Source organism: Dermacentor silvarum, chromosome 6, assembly GCF_013339745.2.
Source record: "Dermacentor silvarum isolate Dsil-2018 chromosome 6, BIME_Dsil_1.4, whole genome shotgun sequence".
NCBI classification, from domain to species: domain Eukaryota; kingdom Metazoa; phylum Arthropoda; class Arachnida; order Ixodida; family Ixodidae; genus Dermacentor; species Dermacentor silvarum.
Genome location: NC_051159.1, coordinates 146887946 through 146902292, shown reverse-complemented (window position 1 = coordinate 146902292; position 14347 = coordinate 146887946). Strand labels below are relative to the sequence as shown.

Here is a 14347-nt window from a genome sequence, read left to right as displayed (position 1 = left end):
GGGAGAGGCCACAGCGTCTTACACCAGCTTCTTACACGGGCCGTAACGCGCTAGCACAAACGCGTTAGAAACGCGCAGTCTTTCGTTAAATTTGGGTAAAATATTGTCATCGTGGTGCGTGTGTCCATGTGCGCTTCGTGGCGTAGTGGTTAGCGCCACGCGTTCGGAAGCGAGGGGTCCCTGGTTCGATTCCGCGCTACGGACACAACTTTTGGAATTTTTTTTTTCTTCATAAAAGTAGACGTGGCTACCTACTACGACGACGACGACTACTACTACGACGACGACGACGACGACGACTACTACTACTACTACATACTACAGAGGAGGGACAGACCCAAACCCTAAGGAGCTTCGCCCCTAAAAATAATCTTTCATAAATTAATGAATGGTTCGACAGCGACAATAGCCATACAAAACGGCTTTTAAAGGCCCCCCGTAGCTCAGCTATACTAAACGCTCCTAATACGTCCATAGCTGAACTAGAGTGTACTAGAATGGGATTGGGTCCAGTGGACGCCTTGGCAAGCGCAGAGGGTAAAACAAACAACAAATGTTGAAATTGCGGCGGCGCTGCCGTCGCCTTATTCTCCCGTCAATCTCCCGTCAATAAACATTGACTCCGGCTGTTTCGGCAGCGCTCCTTGACCGAGGCGAGCTCACGGTTTGAGTAGCTGTTGTCGGCTCGACGCACCGTCGTTGTTGCGGCGTTTGCATTCTTTCGCTGCTCTTTTTCCATTTTATTTACAATTGATCGGTGGGGAATAATATCAGTGTTGCCGCCACCGAGTATCCGCCTGTCAAAGCTCCATGCACCAGCGGCAGGGTTTCCGACGCGACAAGCATCCGGCCGGCGCGCGGGGCCGCTCGTTCGGGTGAAAGCGACGGTTGGCGCCACCAATTTTTCAATAAAAAAAAAAAAAGCCTGAGCGGGGAGCCGGCGTTGGACCCACTCCCATCTAGTACAATCTAGCTAAACTTTGTGATCGACTCCAAAGTGCAGCGCTTTGTCTTCCTCTAAGATAGCCTTCATCAGGCCCATAGCAAGGAGAGGGCGGGGAGGGGGGTAGACCCAGGGCCCAGCCACCCAGCCATCACGGCAGGTAGCTGCAGAGTGGTCTCCCGTCAATAAACATTGACTCCGGCTGTTTCGGCACTGCAATAGCTAAAAGTTGGGCTTCTGGTGAAATGCAGCTATGAATAACTCACGACTTCATGATATATCCCTACTGAAAAATCCATATGCTCCATAACTCCCATATCCAATAATACGATATGAAACATATAGGATCCCATATAGAAACCAGTTTTTCCTATATGTCATATGATGTTATTGGATATAGGAGTTATGGGGAATACGGGGTATTTTCAGTGGGGATCTGCTAATGAATGATAAACAATTGGTAAAGTCAGTACGCGAAAGCGTTGATCGGTCCATGTAATAAGAAAAAAAGGAACTCGGACTGCTTACGTGAACCTTGAAACACTCGTCCACTTCCTCCCTCAGCTTCTCCTGCACGTCGGGATGGATTGCTAGCAAGTACAGTGTGTACGAGATGACAGTTGAGGTTGTGTCCTGGCCAGCGATGAAGAACAGTATGCACTGCGCCATTGATTCGTCCTCTGTCAATCCTGAAAGAAAATAATTACGTCGACAGTGTCATAGAAATGGTTTCGTTAATCACCAGAACTACGAACAAATTACACGTAGTGAGAAATATACAGAGAAACGCTGAACCCATCTGTACTGTAGAATAGCGCCTCAAAACAATTGATCTGATTTTGGTTGACTCTGCGCTTTCACTCACAATAACTGACTCATTAGCCATAGGTCATGTTTTTTTTTTTCTCGTTTTTTTGTGTTTTTTTTTTTTTTTACCTAAGGAGACTTGTGTATGGAGGCTTACTGCTTTCCGTTCGGTTCATGGCATTAGCATAGTGATTGCTGCTTCTAAATTCTTAAAGGTTGCAGATATTGTCACCGAACTCTCATTTAGTTCTGTAATATAAATGCTTGTAATCATCGCTGAGTATCGTGAAGCATACTGCAAAGTTCCAATCCACGCACTGGACACTATTTGATAACAACGTGTTTTTGCATCCGTTTTATTAAAGGAACACTAAGGAGAAACTTCAAATTAGTCCAGGCATATCAAGTTTTCTATGAGAACTCTACTTTAGTTAATTTTGTGATAATAGGTTATTTATTACAAGCGAAAAATGATGACCAAACTTCCGTTTCAGTAATTTCTCGCCGGTACCAGAAGACATCGCAGCTGAAGGCGACTAAGGTTACAGATTACAGGTTACAGATTACAGGTTACAGATTACAGGTGAAGGCGACTAAGATTACAGGTTTTTAAAAGAAACGGGCTTGGACAACAGGCTGTGACAGTGATGTCACGTACCAAGCAAGAGTGACACACTGAGACTGACGATGAGTGTGCTGTGCTGTGCTCTCTCTCTCTCTCTCTCTCCTCCCCGTCTTTCATTCCCCCTCATCCCACTCCCATGTGTAAGGTAGCAAACCGGTTGTGCTGAACTCGCTAACCTCCCTGCCTTTCCTTCTCCACTCTTTCCTTCCTTCCTTCTCGCCGGTACACCGAGCCCTCATGCGTCATTGTGACGTCATGAATTTCGTTTTTTTTTTTTTTTTTTTGTCATTGTGACCCGGTATAAGTTCTCAGAACGTTTTTTCAGTTCGGTGGTTGGTTCGTTTACATTACATTGTAGTCCATCTTTACCGATAAGTAATCAACTATAGGCCAAGCAGACGCCATCAATATCCATGACGTCACGTTGAGTTAGTGTGGGAACTTCAGGGTGACGTCTCTGCCCGTCTATCGTTCTTGCGCCATTTGTGAATTATAGTTTCCCCTCACCAACGATAAAAATGCTCTGTTTTAGTGTTTTAGAAATGTAATTTACTACAGGTCAACCTATTTCGCTCTTTAGCGTCCCTCTAAAGCGCTCAGCGCATAGTCACAAGGGCTTGAACAACACGGATGGCGAAAATCTTTCGGTGAATTGTGTTATTCACGCGCTGCAAACAGATAATCGTACCTATATCCTTATTAACATTCACTTTATTGTATCCTCCTCTCTTGTAATGGTCGCTGTCCTTCATTTGTGCTGTAGAGTCTACGGGTTGTTTTGTACAGTTAAGCACTTTTTACCAAAGTCGAGAAATGCATTTGAAGTTACAGTAGACTATTTGGTTGGTAACGATTTTATTGATAGTCCTGCAGAGCTTTTGCCGACGGGGCCTTAGAACACCCACGTGGGGAAGTCGAGGTGTTTCCTCGCCGCCGCCTCCCGGGCTTGCTGGACGGCCCAGAGTTGATCGCCAAGGCTGGGACTGTGCAAGGCAGCGGCCCACCGCGGAGGAAGGGTTCAGGAGTTAGCACAGTGCGGGTTCTCGTTACAGTCCCAGAGCATGTGAGGTAAAGTGGCTATCACAGTGTGGCAGACCTTTCATATATTTGTCGGGTATGCACTGGGGAAGAGTCTGTGGTATTGTGCCGGGCTAGGGTACGTTAGCGTCTGCAGTTGTCTGAAGGCCACCGCCTGCGCCCTGTCCAGCTTGTCGCTGGGCTGAGGGGAGGGTCGGCGGGCCAGGCAGAGGGCCTTGGTAATTTCGTTGTAGCTTGCCAAGTAGTCTTTGGTGTTGTCCCATGGACGACCGTCGCCGGCGCGGTTCGCGAGCTCGCGCGCCTTGGAGTGTGTCGTCTCGTTTCGGTTGCGATGCGTGTCTGATACTTCTCCCATGTGCGCTGGGAACCATTGGATTCTGGTTTGAAATTCTACCTCCCGTTGGACATGGCGATTGCACAGCACTCGGGCCGCTCTCCGTGAGATCCATCCTTCGGCGAAGTTTCTGACTGCTTTTCGTGAGTCGCAGAGAACCGTCGTGCACGTCGGATCCGCGAGGGCCGAGTGCCACCGCCGCTTCCTCCGCTTCTATACTGCGCGCGCGCAGGCTACACTTGCCGATATGCGCATTGTGCCTTTCGAATCAACGACCGCAACCACGAATCGCGAGCGTTCTGCGTATTCCTCGGCGTCAAGGAACCGTGTCCCCGGTTCGTCTCCATATGGGTGGGGCGGAGTGCTCTGGCCCTGGCCACGCTTCTGTCCCGGTTGTGTTCCGGGTGGACGTTCCGTGGAATCGGGTCGACTCTTAGCGTTTGTCTGATCGCGTCCGGAACGGCGACTTTCTGTCCCTGTTGTGTGTGGTAACGGATGTCGAGACTTTCTATGATCTGGAGTCCTGCTCTCGTGCCCGCTAATATTTATAGTTGTGAAGTACGCTGCGTCTCGGCAATTTCCCTCGGCGTGTTGTGAAGGCCGAGCTGGAGCAAGCGGTGCGTGCTGGTGGACTGGGGTAGACCCAGTGCTATCTTGTACACCCTGCGGATGACGACGTTGTTCTTGCTTTCTCCTCTCTTGTACCAGCTGTGGAATGCCGCGACGTACGCAATCTAGCACATGACAAAAGAGTTTATGAGTCGTGTGAGACTCGCCTCCCTCATTCCGTTTTTTCTGCTAGTGACCCTCTTGAGGAGTCTCTTGAGGAGAGCAATGCCTTCTTCAATGTCTTGCACTACGAATGCTACGGTGGAGTGGTGCGGGCCCACAACGCTCCGCCTACTGAACGTCACCTTGGCGCGCAGTTGAACATTGATTTTGGATGTTCACGTAAACGGCACTATTTGCGATTTTGACACCTACGGCGCTCCAAACGCGATGGCCCCCAGCGAGCCACAATGCTCTCATCGAGCGAGCTCATCGCGGAAAGCCGTGTTAGCCGCGGTATATACGCTACGCAGCATACCGTAGCTATGTGCACCAATAGTGCGTATGTGCAGCATTTGCTTTGTGCACCTCAGGGCTGGAGTGCACGCACGCGCTCATTTGCTGTATTCTTGCCGTGCTACGTGGTGAAAAAATAGAGGAAATGCTGGTTCTGCGGACCGGCTTTGCCCTGCGAAAACTTGACTGATGGATATTAGCCACATACAACTTGTGCACTTTGAAGCGTTCTCAATACTACAGTACGAAGCGGCGTTTGGCAAGGTGTCTATCCAGGAGTGGTCAGCAGTCAGCAGGCGCTGGCAAGCATGCGTGGCGTCTGACCTTAAGTTTCGCGTGGTCCGAGGCTAGTTGAGTGTTCAAAACTAATCAAAATTAGTGAGACCCAACGGCTGCTACATTTATAAGCAGTTGGGTCAAAGTTTCATTCCTACACAGGCACGCGTGGCTGAGCGTTAGGATATGATAGTCGGCGATAGTACGATAGTCGTACTTTCGGAGATATGTAATTCCTGTCGAAATTAAAAACGCAGATTTTCGCTTACTTCTGCTTGTGTATTAAACTACGTCAATAAACACACATTCACAGTATATGAAGAAGCACACTCATGCAAATACCCCTCTCGATTGATATCAGCTATTGGCCAATAGCAGCTGCGTATGGGAATCTGCTATAAGACGAAATATACAAGCTCGAAAAGAGTGAGGAGCAGGCTTGTGTTGAAAACAGTGTGTTTGGGAAACAGGTGACTTCGCGCTCCACTTGCGAGCTCCATGCGGCACGCACGACTGCGAAATTTGCCTGAAAGTTTCACAGCAGCATATGTTATCCGCGCACTGTGTTTTTTCAACAAGCCCGAGGGCTAGTTCAGGACCTTTTTAAAACAGATCAATATCGCCTTACTCTTGTTCGACGAAAACGAAGTATCTGGCTTCACGTCTGAACCGAGGTTGAAGAGCTCATTGTCACGCTCAGTGGTATTTTCCGAAGTAGAGCCAAGATTTCCTTCCTGAGCATCCATCATCAACTGCAGAAAGTCTTCGTGGCGCTAATGAACAGAAAGGCGGTCAATGGCAAGCATGCAAGGATTGCTTTCTGGACGCCGAGGAAGTGCCACTTACCGATTGTTTGTCCTGTCGACCCTTAATGATGTTTTGACATATCTGCTTGAAGTACAGAAAAATGTCCGAGTTGAAGGGTCGAAGTCTTAGCATCTTTGCGAGTGCTGGGAATACGACTGAAATGTAAATGTAAAAATTCAGGTTTGCTAGAGAGCAGGAATAACGATTCTTTTTTTTTTGTTATACGAACAATAGAAAACGCGGATTAACAGAAACTGATATTTATACGCATTATTGCTCTTCCAGGTATCAGAAAGGATTTAGAGCAAAGTGGTCCGTAATAATAGACAAGGACGTTAGAGAAACTGATAAAAATTTTTTGCTTATTGAAACTCACTACTTATCTTGAATTGTTTGTTTGTTTCTCTCTTTTTCCCTTTCTTTCTTTCTTTTTCAGTACTTCTCGCCCAGTAAATTTGTTTAACGCTTTTGATGGGCCGCTGCCCATGTGAATGTTTTCGCTACCAAGCTTGAATACGTGCCAGGGGACAATCAGCAGAAGGGTAGGGCTAATCAAGATATCGTAACGCTCATTTACCTCCTATCTTCCGCATCACATTTCGTTCGTGTCGTGGGAAATAAACGTAACTAAGCTCTAACCTATATTATGGCTGTTTAATGCGGTGAACTATCGAAAACTGTATAAGCTGCAAAACCAGTGTTCAGATTTTTTATGTTTACTTCAAACCGAACGATGCGTGCACCATTGCCGCAAGGGAGAGCCACGTCCTGCCTAGAAAGTAGGAACACACACACACATGCACGCGCGCGCACACGCAGTAGACACAAAGTAGACAGAGGGCGGCAGCCCCTGGGTGGCGTAAAAGCGTGCCGTAAAATGAAGCTATCGTTGCACTTCTCTCTTCCCACGATCGTATTAACGCTATATCGTTAAGGACCACGTGTCGCAGAAAATCCGGGGTCGGCATTCCGCGCGCAAGAATTCCCGTGTATATTTATGTATACGTATATGCCACGCCTTATAGACATGACCTGCGATATTTGCGGGTTATATTACAACACCATTCTATCACTAAAGTTGCTTATACCTTGTATTACATTCTTTGACAAATGTATTTTTACGCATTATGAGAATGACAGCGCACAAAGAAATGTCATGAAACAAAACATTGGAGCATGCTTAAAGGGCAGCTGAATCACTTTTCAAAAAAAAAAGTGAGCTTTCAACTAATTATTACAGTTTTTCACCCCCTGAATACGAAAATCCTAGTTTAACAGGCCAGAAGTCACCACTAGTTGTTTTAATTTAGCAAAACCAAGCTGCAGCTTCTGCGGGAGACACCGCGGGTCGTTTAACCGGCTCTGATGCCAAAGACGATCGTGACGTCATCTTAGGTATCGGTGAGGAGCGTGATCCGAAGAGAGCGCTCACGTGACCCCTGTATTGACGTCATCCTCGCTCCCGGTCTTTCGCCGCTACGCTTACCGCGCGAAGGGGGCGGAGCTTCGACCGAAGTTTAAACCACGATTGCGGCGCTGCTACGCGCATAATCAAGAAAATAACTGCAGGAATTTATACTGTGTCAGCCTTCCAAACCCCAGTAAATCTTCAAATTTTAAAACCTCTTCAGCTTCCCTTTAGGCTTAGCCTTTAAGAGTGGAGTGCGATAGCGTTATCGGGCCGCGTTCGCATCGCATTTTTGTTTCAGTGGGCTTCACCGCAACACGGAACGTGGGAAAGCCAGCTTACAAAGACCAAGCTTACACCGATCCCTTTAAACCCGGCTTCGCTTTTAAACGGAAGTGCATTGCTGGGAAGACATTTTTCCAGGGGCAATATAGGTCGTGTTATATTAAAATGTGAAGGCCCTAGCAATTTTTTACTATTTTAATAATTGTTTGCTATTGCCCCGACGCGCGCGGGTGGCCAAACCGCATTAGGCAGGCGATGTCCCAATTCGCCCTGCCGTAGGGAGCCTACATACAAGCGCCGTTTTAGCGCTTGGGACTTTAACCTGCCGAGGATGCGAGCGCCATCTGGATAGAATTTTGGCAAGTAAATTAACCTAGCGCGTCGTGTTGGTATGGTAGAAATGCTGGAAAAGGGGTTTCTGTTTGAGTTTCTTCGAAACAAAATTATGTTTTATCGTACATTCAAATTACAGTCCGACGCCACCATATCTGTAGGTTGTGGTTAAGTCGTACTTTACCATTTTTCTGACGGATTTCACTGTGAGAAATTAAATTTTTGTTCACCAAAACCTTGCACCACGTGGAAGGCCTGCGCGGTCGGACTGGTTCGGGATGATTTTCTCCTTCGTTATAACACCTTCCGACACGCGGAGCGCGGATGTTTTTTCCGCCACGGACACCGACGCCGACGCCGGATTTTCTGCGACACGGGGCCCTTAATGCTCTCACGTTAAAACACCGACAGCCCATGCCTTCTATGTTAAATCATCTCAGAATGAAATAATAAAAGTGCGAAACAATAGCACAAACCTGAAAATTATGTTTTTTTTTGTTTTTGTTTTTTTGGCGCGGCTGTCCACAACTTCCGCGATCGGCCCACGCAAGACGCCGGCTTTCTACAAGAGAGTTCGCCTTCGTGCATAGCGTTCGCCACCAGCGTTTACCGGTAAAGATTACGGTTACATAAGCTGCAGCTGCCGGGACGCGTGAGAAGTGGTCAGGGATCTTTGAAGGCTATCGCGTTCCACTCATAGGCGAGGCTTAGGCGTCGTCCAATTCTTGCTATTGACTCTGTGCGGAACTCCAGATTGAATTCATAGATATGTCAGCAGCAGAGGCGAAATGGACAGCTTTATCAAACCGTATAGCCAGGCTTCATTTTGCGCCACGTTACTACGTCACAGCAGGGTTGTACTGTGAGCCGCGCTTCGCAGGGATGCGTGCGTAATCTGGTAACGTGAACGAATAACTTGTCTCCAGTTATTTAGGTTTACATGGTCTCCTTGAAATGTACAAGCATGGAACTAGAGGTTTAAGACAATTCCGCTCAACCTTCCGATACAAACTTGTGCCGTAAACTTTGTAACTAAGACGTTATTTAATGTAACTAGTTTAATTTGGAAATACAATGCTTTGGTGTTTCTTGGAAATAATGTAAGCCTTTGACATATTATTAAGCTATAGTGACATGATTAAATTAACTTCTGTGCTTTTCTTTCTTTAAGGTGTTCGAACCAAAAAATCATCAGCCCTTCCCCTGTCGAGAAAATCGGGGTAAACGAAGCTTGCCGTGTGTGTATTTGACCTTCGTGATGAATTTCTTTCTTTGATTCCTTATCTTTTTCTTTCTCTCTTTCTCTATCTCTGTTGCTCTTTCTTTCTCTCTCTTTTTTTCTGTCTTTCTCTCTCTCCAGCTTTCCTTCTCTCTCTCTCTTTCGCTATCTCTTCATTTCTTTATCTCTCTCTATCTTTCTCTCTTTTTCTTTCTCTCTTTCTTCCCTTCTCTCTCTCTCTCTCTTTCTCTTTCTTTTTTGTCCCTGGAATGTGCCATTGAGCTTGGACCCTTTCGGCACTACGGCCAGAATCGACCCACTTTTCAGCGTGACACCACCACCACCAACAGTTGTGAGCCTATAAAGCTTCGCTTAAAAGCTTGTCGTGTGTGTATCTGACCTGCGTGGCGATTTTCTTTGTTTCTTTCTTTCTCTCCCTCTATTTATCTTTCTATTTCTGTCCTTCTCTTTCTCTCTCTCTTTCCTTCTCTCTCTTTCCCTTTCTTTCTCTCTCTCTCTTTCTTTCTATCTATTTCGCTCTCTCTTTTTAATTCTCTCTTTCTTTCTATCTCTCCTTCTATCTTACTATCTCTCCATCTTTCTTTCTCTCTTATTCTTTCTCTGTCTATTTCTTTCTGTTTCTCTTTCTTTTTGCTCCCGGATGTGCCATTGAGCTTGGACTCTTTCTGCACATCGCCAGGATTGGCCCACTTTTCAACGTGACACCACCACCACCACCACCACCACCACCACCGACACTTGTACGTTAAAGCTTCGCTTAAAAACCACTGGCGGCGACATTATCGGCGGTGTGTGTGTGTGTGTGTGTGTGTGTGTGTGTGTGTGTGTGTGTGTGTGTGTGTGTGTGTGTGTGTGTGTGTGTGTGTGTGTGTGTGTGTGTGTGTGTGTGTGTGTGTGTGTGTGTGTGTGTGTGTGTGTGTGTGTGTGTGTGTGTGTGTGTGTGTGTGTGTGTGTGTGCGCGTGGGTGTTCTAAAGTTCACTATTTGCGAGACGCCTGCGGCTGAAAAGCTGTTTCACATCCACCGCCATGGCCGTGAGTCACATTGGCTAAACCTCCCACGTCTTAATACAGATATATAGACAAATCATACAGACAAATGTCTCAGTTTCTCGGATGTATGTTCAGATGCTCAGATGTAGGCTCAGATGCTCAGATGTAGGCTCAGCTCATACCGGCGGCAGGCTTTGTCTTTTTGTCCACTTCATTACCCTTATTTTCCAGAATATTTCTACACTTAAATAAGTGAACACCTCAGTTCTTTTGTAATTCATTGTCTAACGGCTTCATTTGATAACTGAACTGCATAATTTTACGAAGTCTTGATCAGAACCGCTAAATTTATCTTTAACCTTCCTGAACAAGACGTTGTGATTTTAGAGTGTCCAAGCTGCTTTTTAACCCGTTTTGAAAATATTCATGTATTCAATTGTCGCAATCATGCGCACATCAAGCTACACGCCCAACACCAATGACGTAGTTATAACACACCACTCACAGAAAAGGAAAAGGCGTGGTGTGATGCGTCCAGAGAAGGCCTGCCTCGATCTGGTGACGAATTCGTTGGTCTGGTCAGAGTGCGAGTCCAGCCTTGTTGCGAAAGCGCACCTCGCAATGACATCCAGGGTGTAGTTACCAAAGAACCTACGTAGCAGAAACGAACGAGCCGACGGTATGCACTTAAGGCACTATGTAAAATACCGGGAGAGGTGTGCGAGTTCATGCTAGGTCCAGTAATTCCTTTGTTTTTTCTCAGAACGTGTGGACACTTACTGTTTGACATCGATGTCTTCTCTATTGGATGCTGCCTTTTTTAGGTGTTCTGCAGTCGTTACTGCGCAGTCCTCGATCAAGTAATTCATCTGCATTCGTTAATAAATACCGAATAAAGGTTTCCAGCCGGAAGAAAAATATCCTGCGCCGATTAAAGCACTTGTTTTAATTACGTCCGAAAAATTTAAGAGCGCGTGCAAATGCAGTAAAAATTGTTCCCAAATGCGTTTAGTTCTCTTAGTAACTTTTTAATTTTGTAATCATGAACAACATTAGATTCGAAGAAGGTAAAGTGCACAAGTAAACAGGTTCTTTACAAAAGCTGTCGTATGCTCTGTGCAGTTCACTGTCAAGTTCCGACTTGATTAGTTTGTAGGCATCTGCAATATAAACCACTTATTAAAATCCTTAAAAAGATGTTATATGGTAATTTGCAAAACAAGTTTAGCCTTTCCAAGTATATGCATTTTGTATATATGTGGCGCTGACCTCACGCTGGTTGAATGGTCTATGGTTTATTGGAGCTATTTTAACACAAGTGTTTGTGTCACGCATTCTTCTCCCATTTCTGGAGAGGCTGACTTGATTGAAATAGAAGTAGACGAAAGAGACCGCGAGAAAACAGCATTCGTGACAATATCATAGTGGACATAAATTCATGACATAGATGGAGACACTCTGGCGAAGCAATGTGCCAAATTCAAAACCCGTAAGTGCACTCCTCCACACACCTCTTCTTGACAGCTTTCAGACCGCATGTCTCAGCTTTCGCAGAGCTGCTAGCAGGCACACAGCCATTTTGGTCAGGGCAAGTAAGGTATGCAGGGAAGTCTATTTACAGAATTTAGATATATCGTATAGTATTAACAAGTATACCAAGCTAGCCCAGCCTGTAGCAACACCATCACGCCCGCCATCACCGCGAGGCTTTTAGTAGAGAGAAAACTCAGAAACCCCGTGAACATGTAGTTCACACACTTTTTAATCCAAGAAAAAAATCTTTTAGCGCATGTGTATTTCAGTGAAACACATTTGATTAAATAGCATTGTCCAAAACGGAATTCTAGAAACATTCGAGCCTCAAAAATGTTCCATGTTCTTGCTTACTGCGAGCCTTAGTGTTACTTGCATTTTAAACTGCGCCAAAAAACACGGACAAGGAACAGCACAGGATCAGCGCTGGGGCGCTGGTCGCGTGCTCTTCCTTGTACGTGTTTCTTTAGGCGCTGTTTAAAAAGAATGACCCGTAACAACTAGCTTGCGCGCAAACCCTTCTGACAAACCTCCCCCTCCCCTTTTTAAAAAGGGTAATAAAAGTTTATTAATTCATTCGTTCTGACAGCGCTGGACGTATCCTCTTTCTCGTCCATGTTTTTTGGCGCTGTTTAAAATGAATGATCCGTACAAACTAGGCTCGTGCTCAAATCCTTCTGAGACTTAGTGTTACGGTCAGCTGAACGTCTGATGTTTAGTGTTGAGGTCTGCCTGATGAAAACAACCGCGTTAGATATTTTAGTGTAGTTGCTGCGTCGAGATCAACATGATTATCCAATGTCAGCTCGGCAAAAGAGAACACGCCTTAGGTATATTGCAAAGAAAAGTTTTTAATGCGCATATTGTTCACAAACAACAGTGTTATCAAACACGCTATTTTCATCTGTAATCATTCAAAGCAAGTGGTGGTTTCTTGAAGGTATACAAACAACAGAATGGTATAGCTAGAGGGTCCAGTTAGCTCTTTTGTGGTGGTATCAAACAGTGACCGCGTAAGGTGATGCTATTTTTGTTTGTTTGTTTCTGTGTTTCATTACTGGAATAAAATTCAAGCCTATTGTATCTATATTCCTGCATATATTCAAATACAGGAGTGGAGTGTCTTGCTTTAGCTGCTGCAATATTACGTCAGCAGCAGCTCAAAGGACGCAAGGAAAAGCATCCTTACCGCTGATGTTTACGTACGTCCACCATAAAGCAGCCGGCAAGCTTTTCATTCATTATAAGAAACATTCATCTTAGCTGGTGGTATTTGTACTAAAGCCCTCAATTGTTTGTCGACTGTGGCTTGACTTCCAGAATATTTAAACGTGCTCGTCTGCACTCATTGTGCAAACATAAAAAGAAGTAAAAGGCGTTTGCAAGTTCGCCAGGCGTCTGCGTTTCTTTTTTTTAACATTTTGCGTTAGTTTCAGTGCACCAAAAAAATATATACTTGTTGTTTTCTTGAATAGCTTAGTCACTTTTGTTTTTTCATACGGCTGAACAAACATATTTAAGATAATTTGCATCCTCCCTGTCTCCTCAGAGTAGTAGCAACTTTCCCCACTCTTTATAAAAAGAAAGCTATTCTCAACTTTTCTGCCGCTGTTAATTTTATAGACTGCAGTTTTTGTCTCAGTTTGCTTGAAGCATTCACTGAACGAACGTTTCTGATACATATCACACCATGCACTCATGTGCATTGCTATCTATATAACAATGGCGTCTTTGTATTCTTTCCTTTGATGCAGAAATTAGTAAATGATGCTAAGTGTTAGTGGGCTGTCTTCCAATACTCGCCGTAGACGTCTAAATAGACAGCTAAGCGGACAATAGTCACTCTCGTTCCAATTCTGCTTAGCAAGCAAACGTGACAGCTTCGCGAAGACAGCGTTGACGTCAAAAACGATGTAGCCTATATACTTTGCTGTACACACAAGCTGACGACTACGCGAAATGCTTTGAAACACGACAGGAAAGTCACCTGCACGCATGAAGCCGCAGTCATGCTTTCTTACACGCTCAATGTAAGCGTTCAAACTTACACCGACAATACGTGGCTTCTTAGCTTTTCTTGACGACGCGACGTGATGTCAAGTTGCAGAGATATCTTTCAAATCTTTTTCAATACATTCTGTGTAAACTGTCTTCCTACTTAGCATTATATGGAGACCAACTTCAATGCTGGCCAGAATTTGAGCACACCCTTGCTGCGTCAGTTCAGACAATGCCACCATAAAACATCTGTGTGCGCAATGTCACGACATGATAGAGACAAGACTGATCACCTTTCGCAGCTTCCCAGTGGAGAATGCTGGACTCGCAGCTGGTCGAATCTTCCTCCACTGTTCAACAGGGGCGATGCTCATCATGTTGTCCAGCAAAGGGTCATAAGAGGCGAATGTCTGCAATGCAAAAAGTTATGGATAAAACCACGCAAAATAGCATTTTTGTCCCATTGAGAGAGTACATCCCGACAGAGTTCCTCACCATGCACAATTCAAAGCGGCACTGCAACACCCTATCTACCAGGGCTATGCAGTATCGAAGATAAATGTATTAATGGGCAAGCATTCTTTGGCGAGTACCCCAGCTCCGTCACGCGAAAATTGTAATGTCTTATATTTGTACAAAGATTCGTAATTTTCTAAGTTCAGAC

The 14347-nt window shown here is 45.4% G+C and overlaps 1 protein-coding gene and 1 long non-coding RNA gene across 2 annotated transcripts in view; one reads left to right on the top strand and one right to left on the bottom strand.

Annotated features, from left to right (window-relative positions):
• The window catches only part of LOC125946423 (uncharacterized), a 64501-nt gene that overhangs the window by 6906 nt on the left and 43248 nt on the right, over positions 1–14347 (top strand). The gene's annotated exons all lie outside the window — the stretch shown is intronic.
• Positions 1–14347, bottom strand: part of LOC119456164 (cytochrome P450 3A24-like) — a 92916-nt gene that overhangs the window by 59227 nt on the left and 19342 nt on the right. The window contains exons 5-10 of the mRNA XM_037717790.2: positions 13977–14093; positions 10933–11021; positions 10658–10803; positions 5935–6050; positions 5717–5861; positions 1472–1632 (exon numbers count right to left, since the gene is read on the bottom strand). Of these exons, the coding sequence (XP_037573718.1) occupies positions 1472–1632; positions 5717–5861; positions 5935–6050; positions 10658–10803; positions 10933–11021; positions 13977–14093 (774 nt within the window). The remainder of the gene's footprint in view (positions 1–1471; positions 1633–5716; positions 5862–5934; positions 6051–10657; positions 10804–10932; positions 11022–13976; positions 14094–14347) is intronic.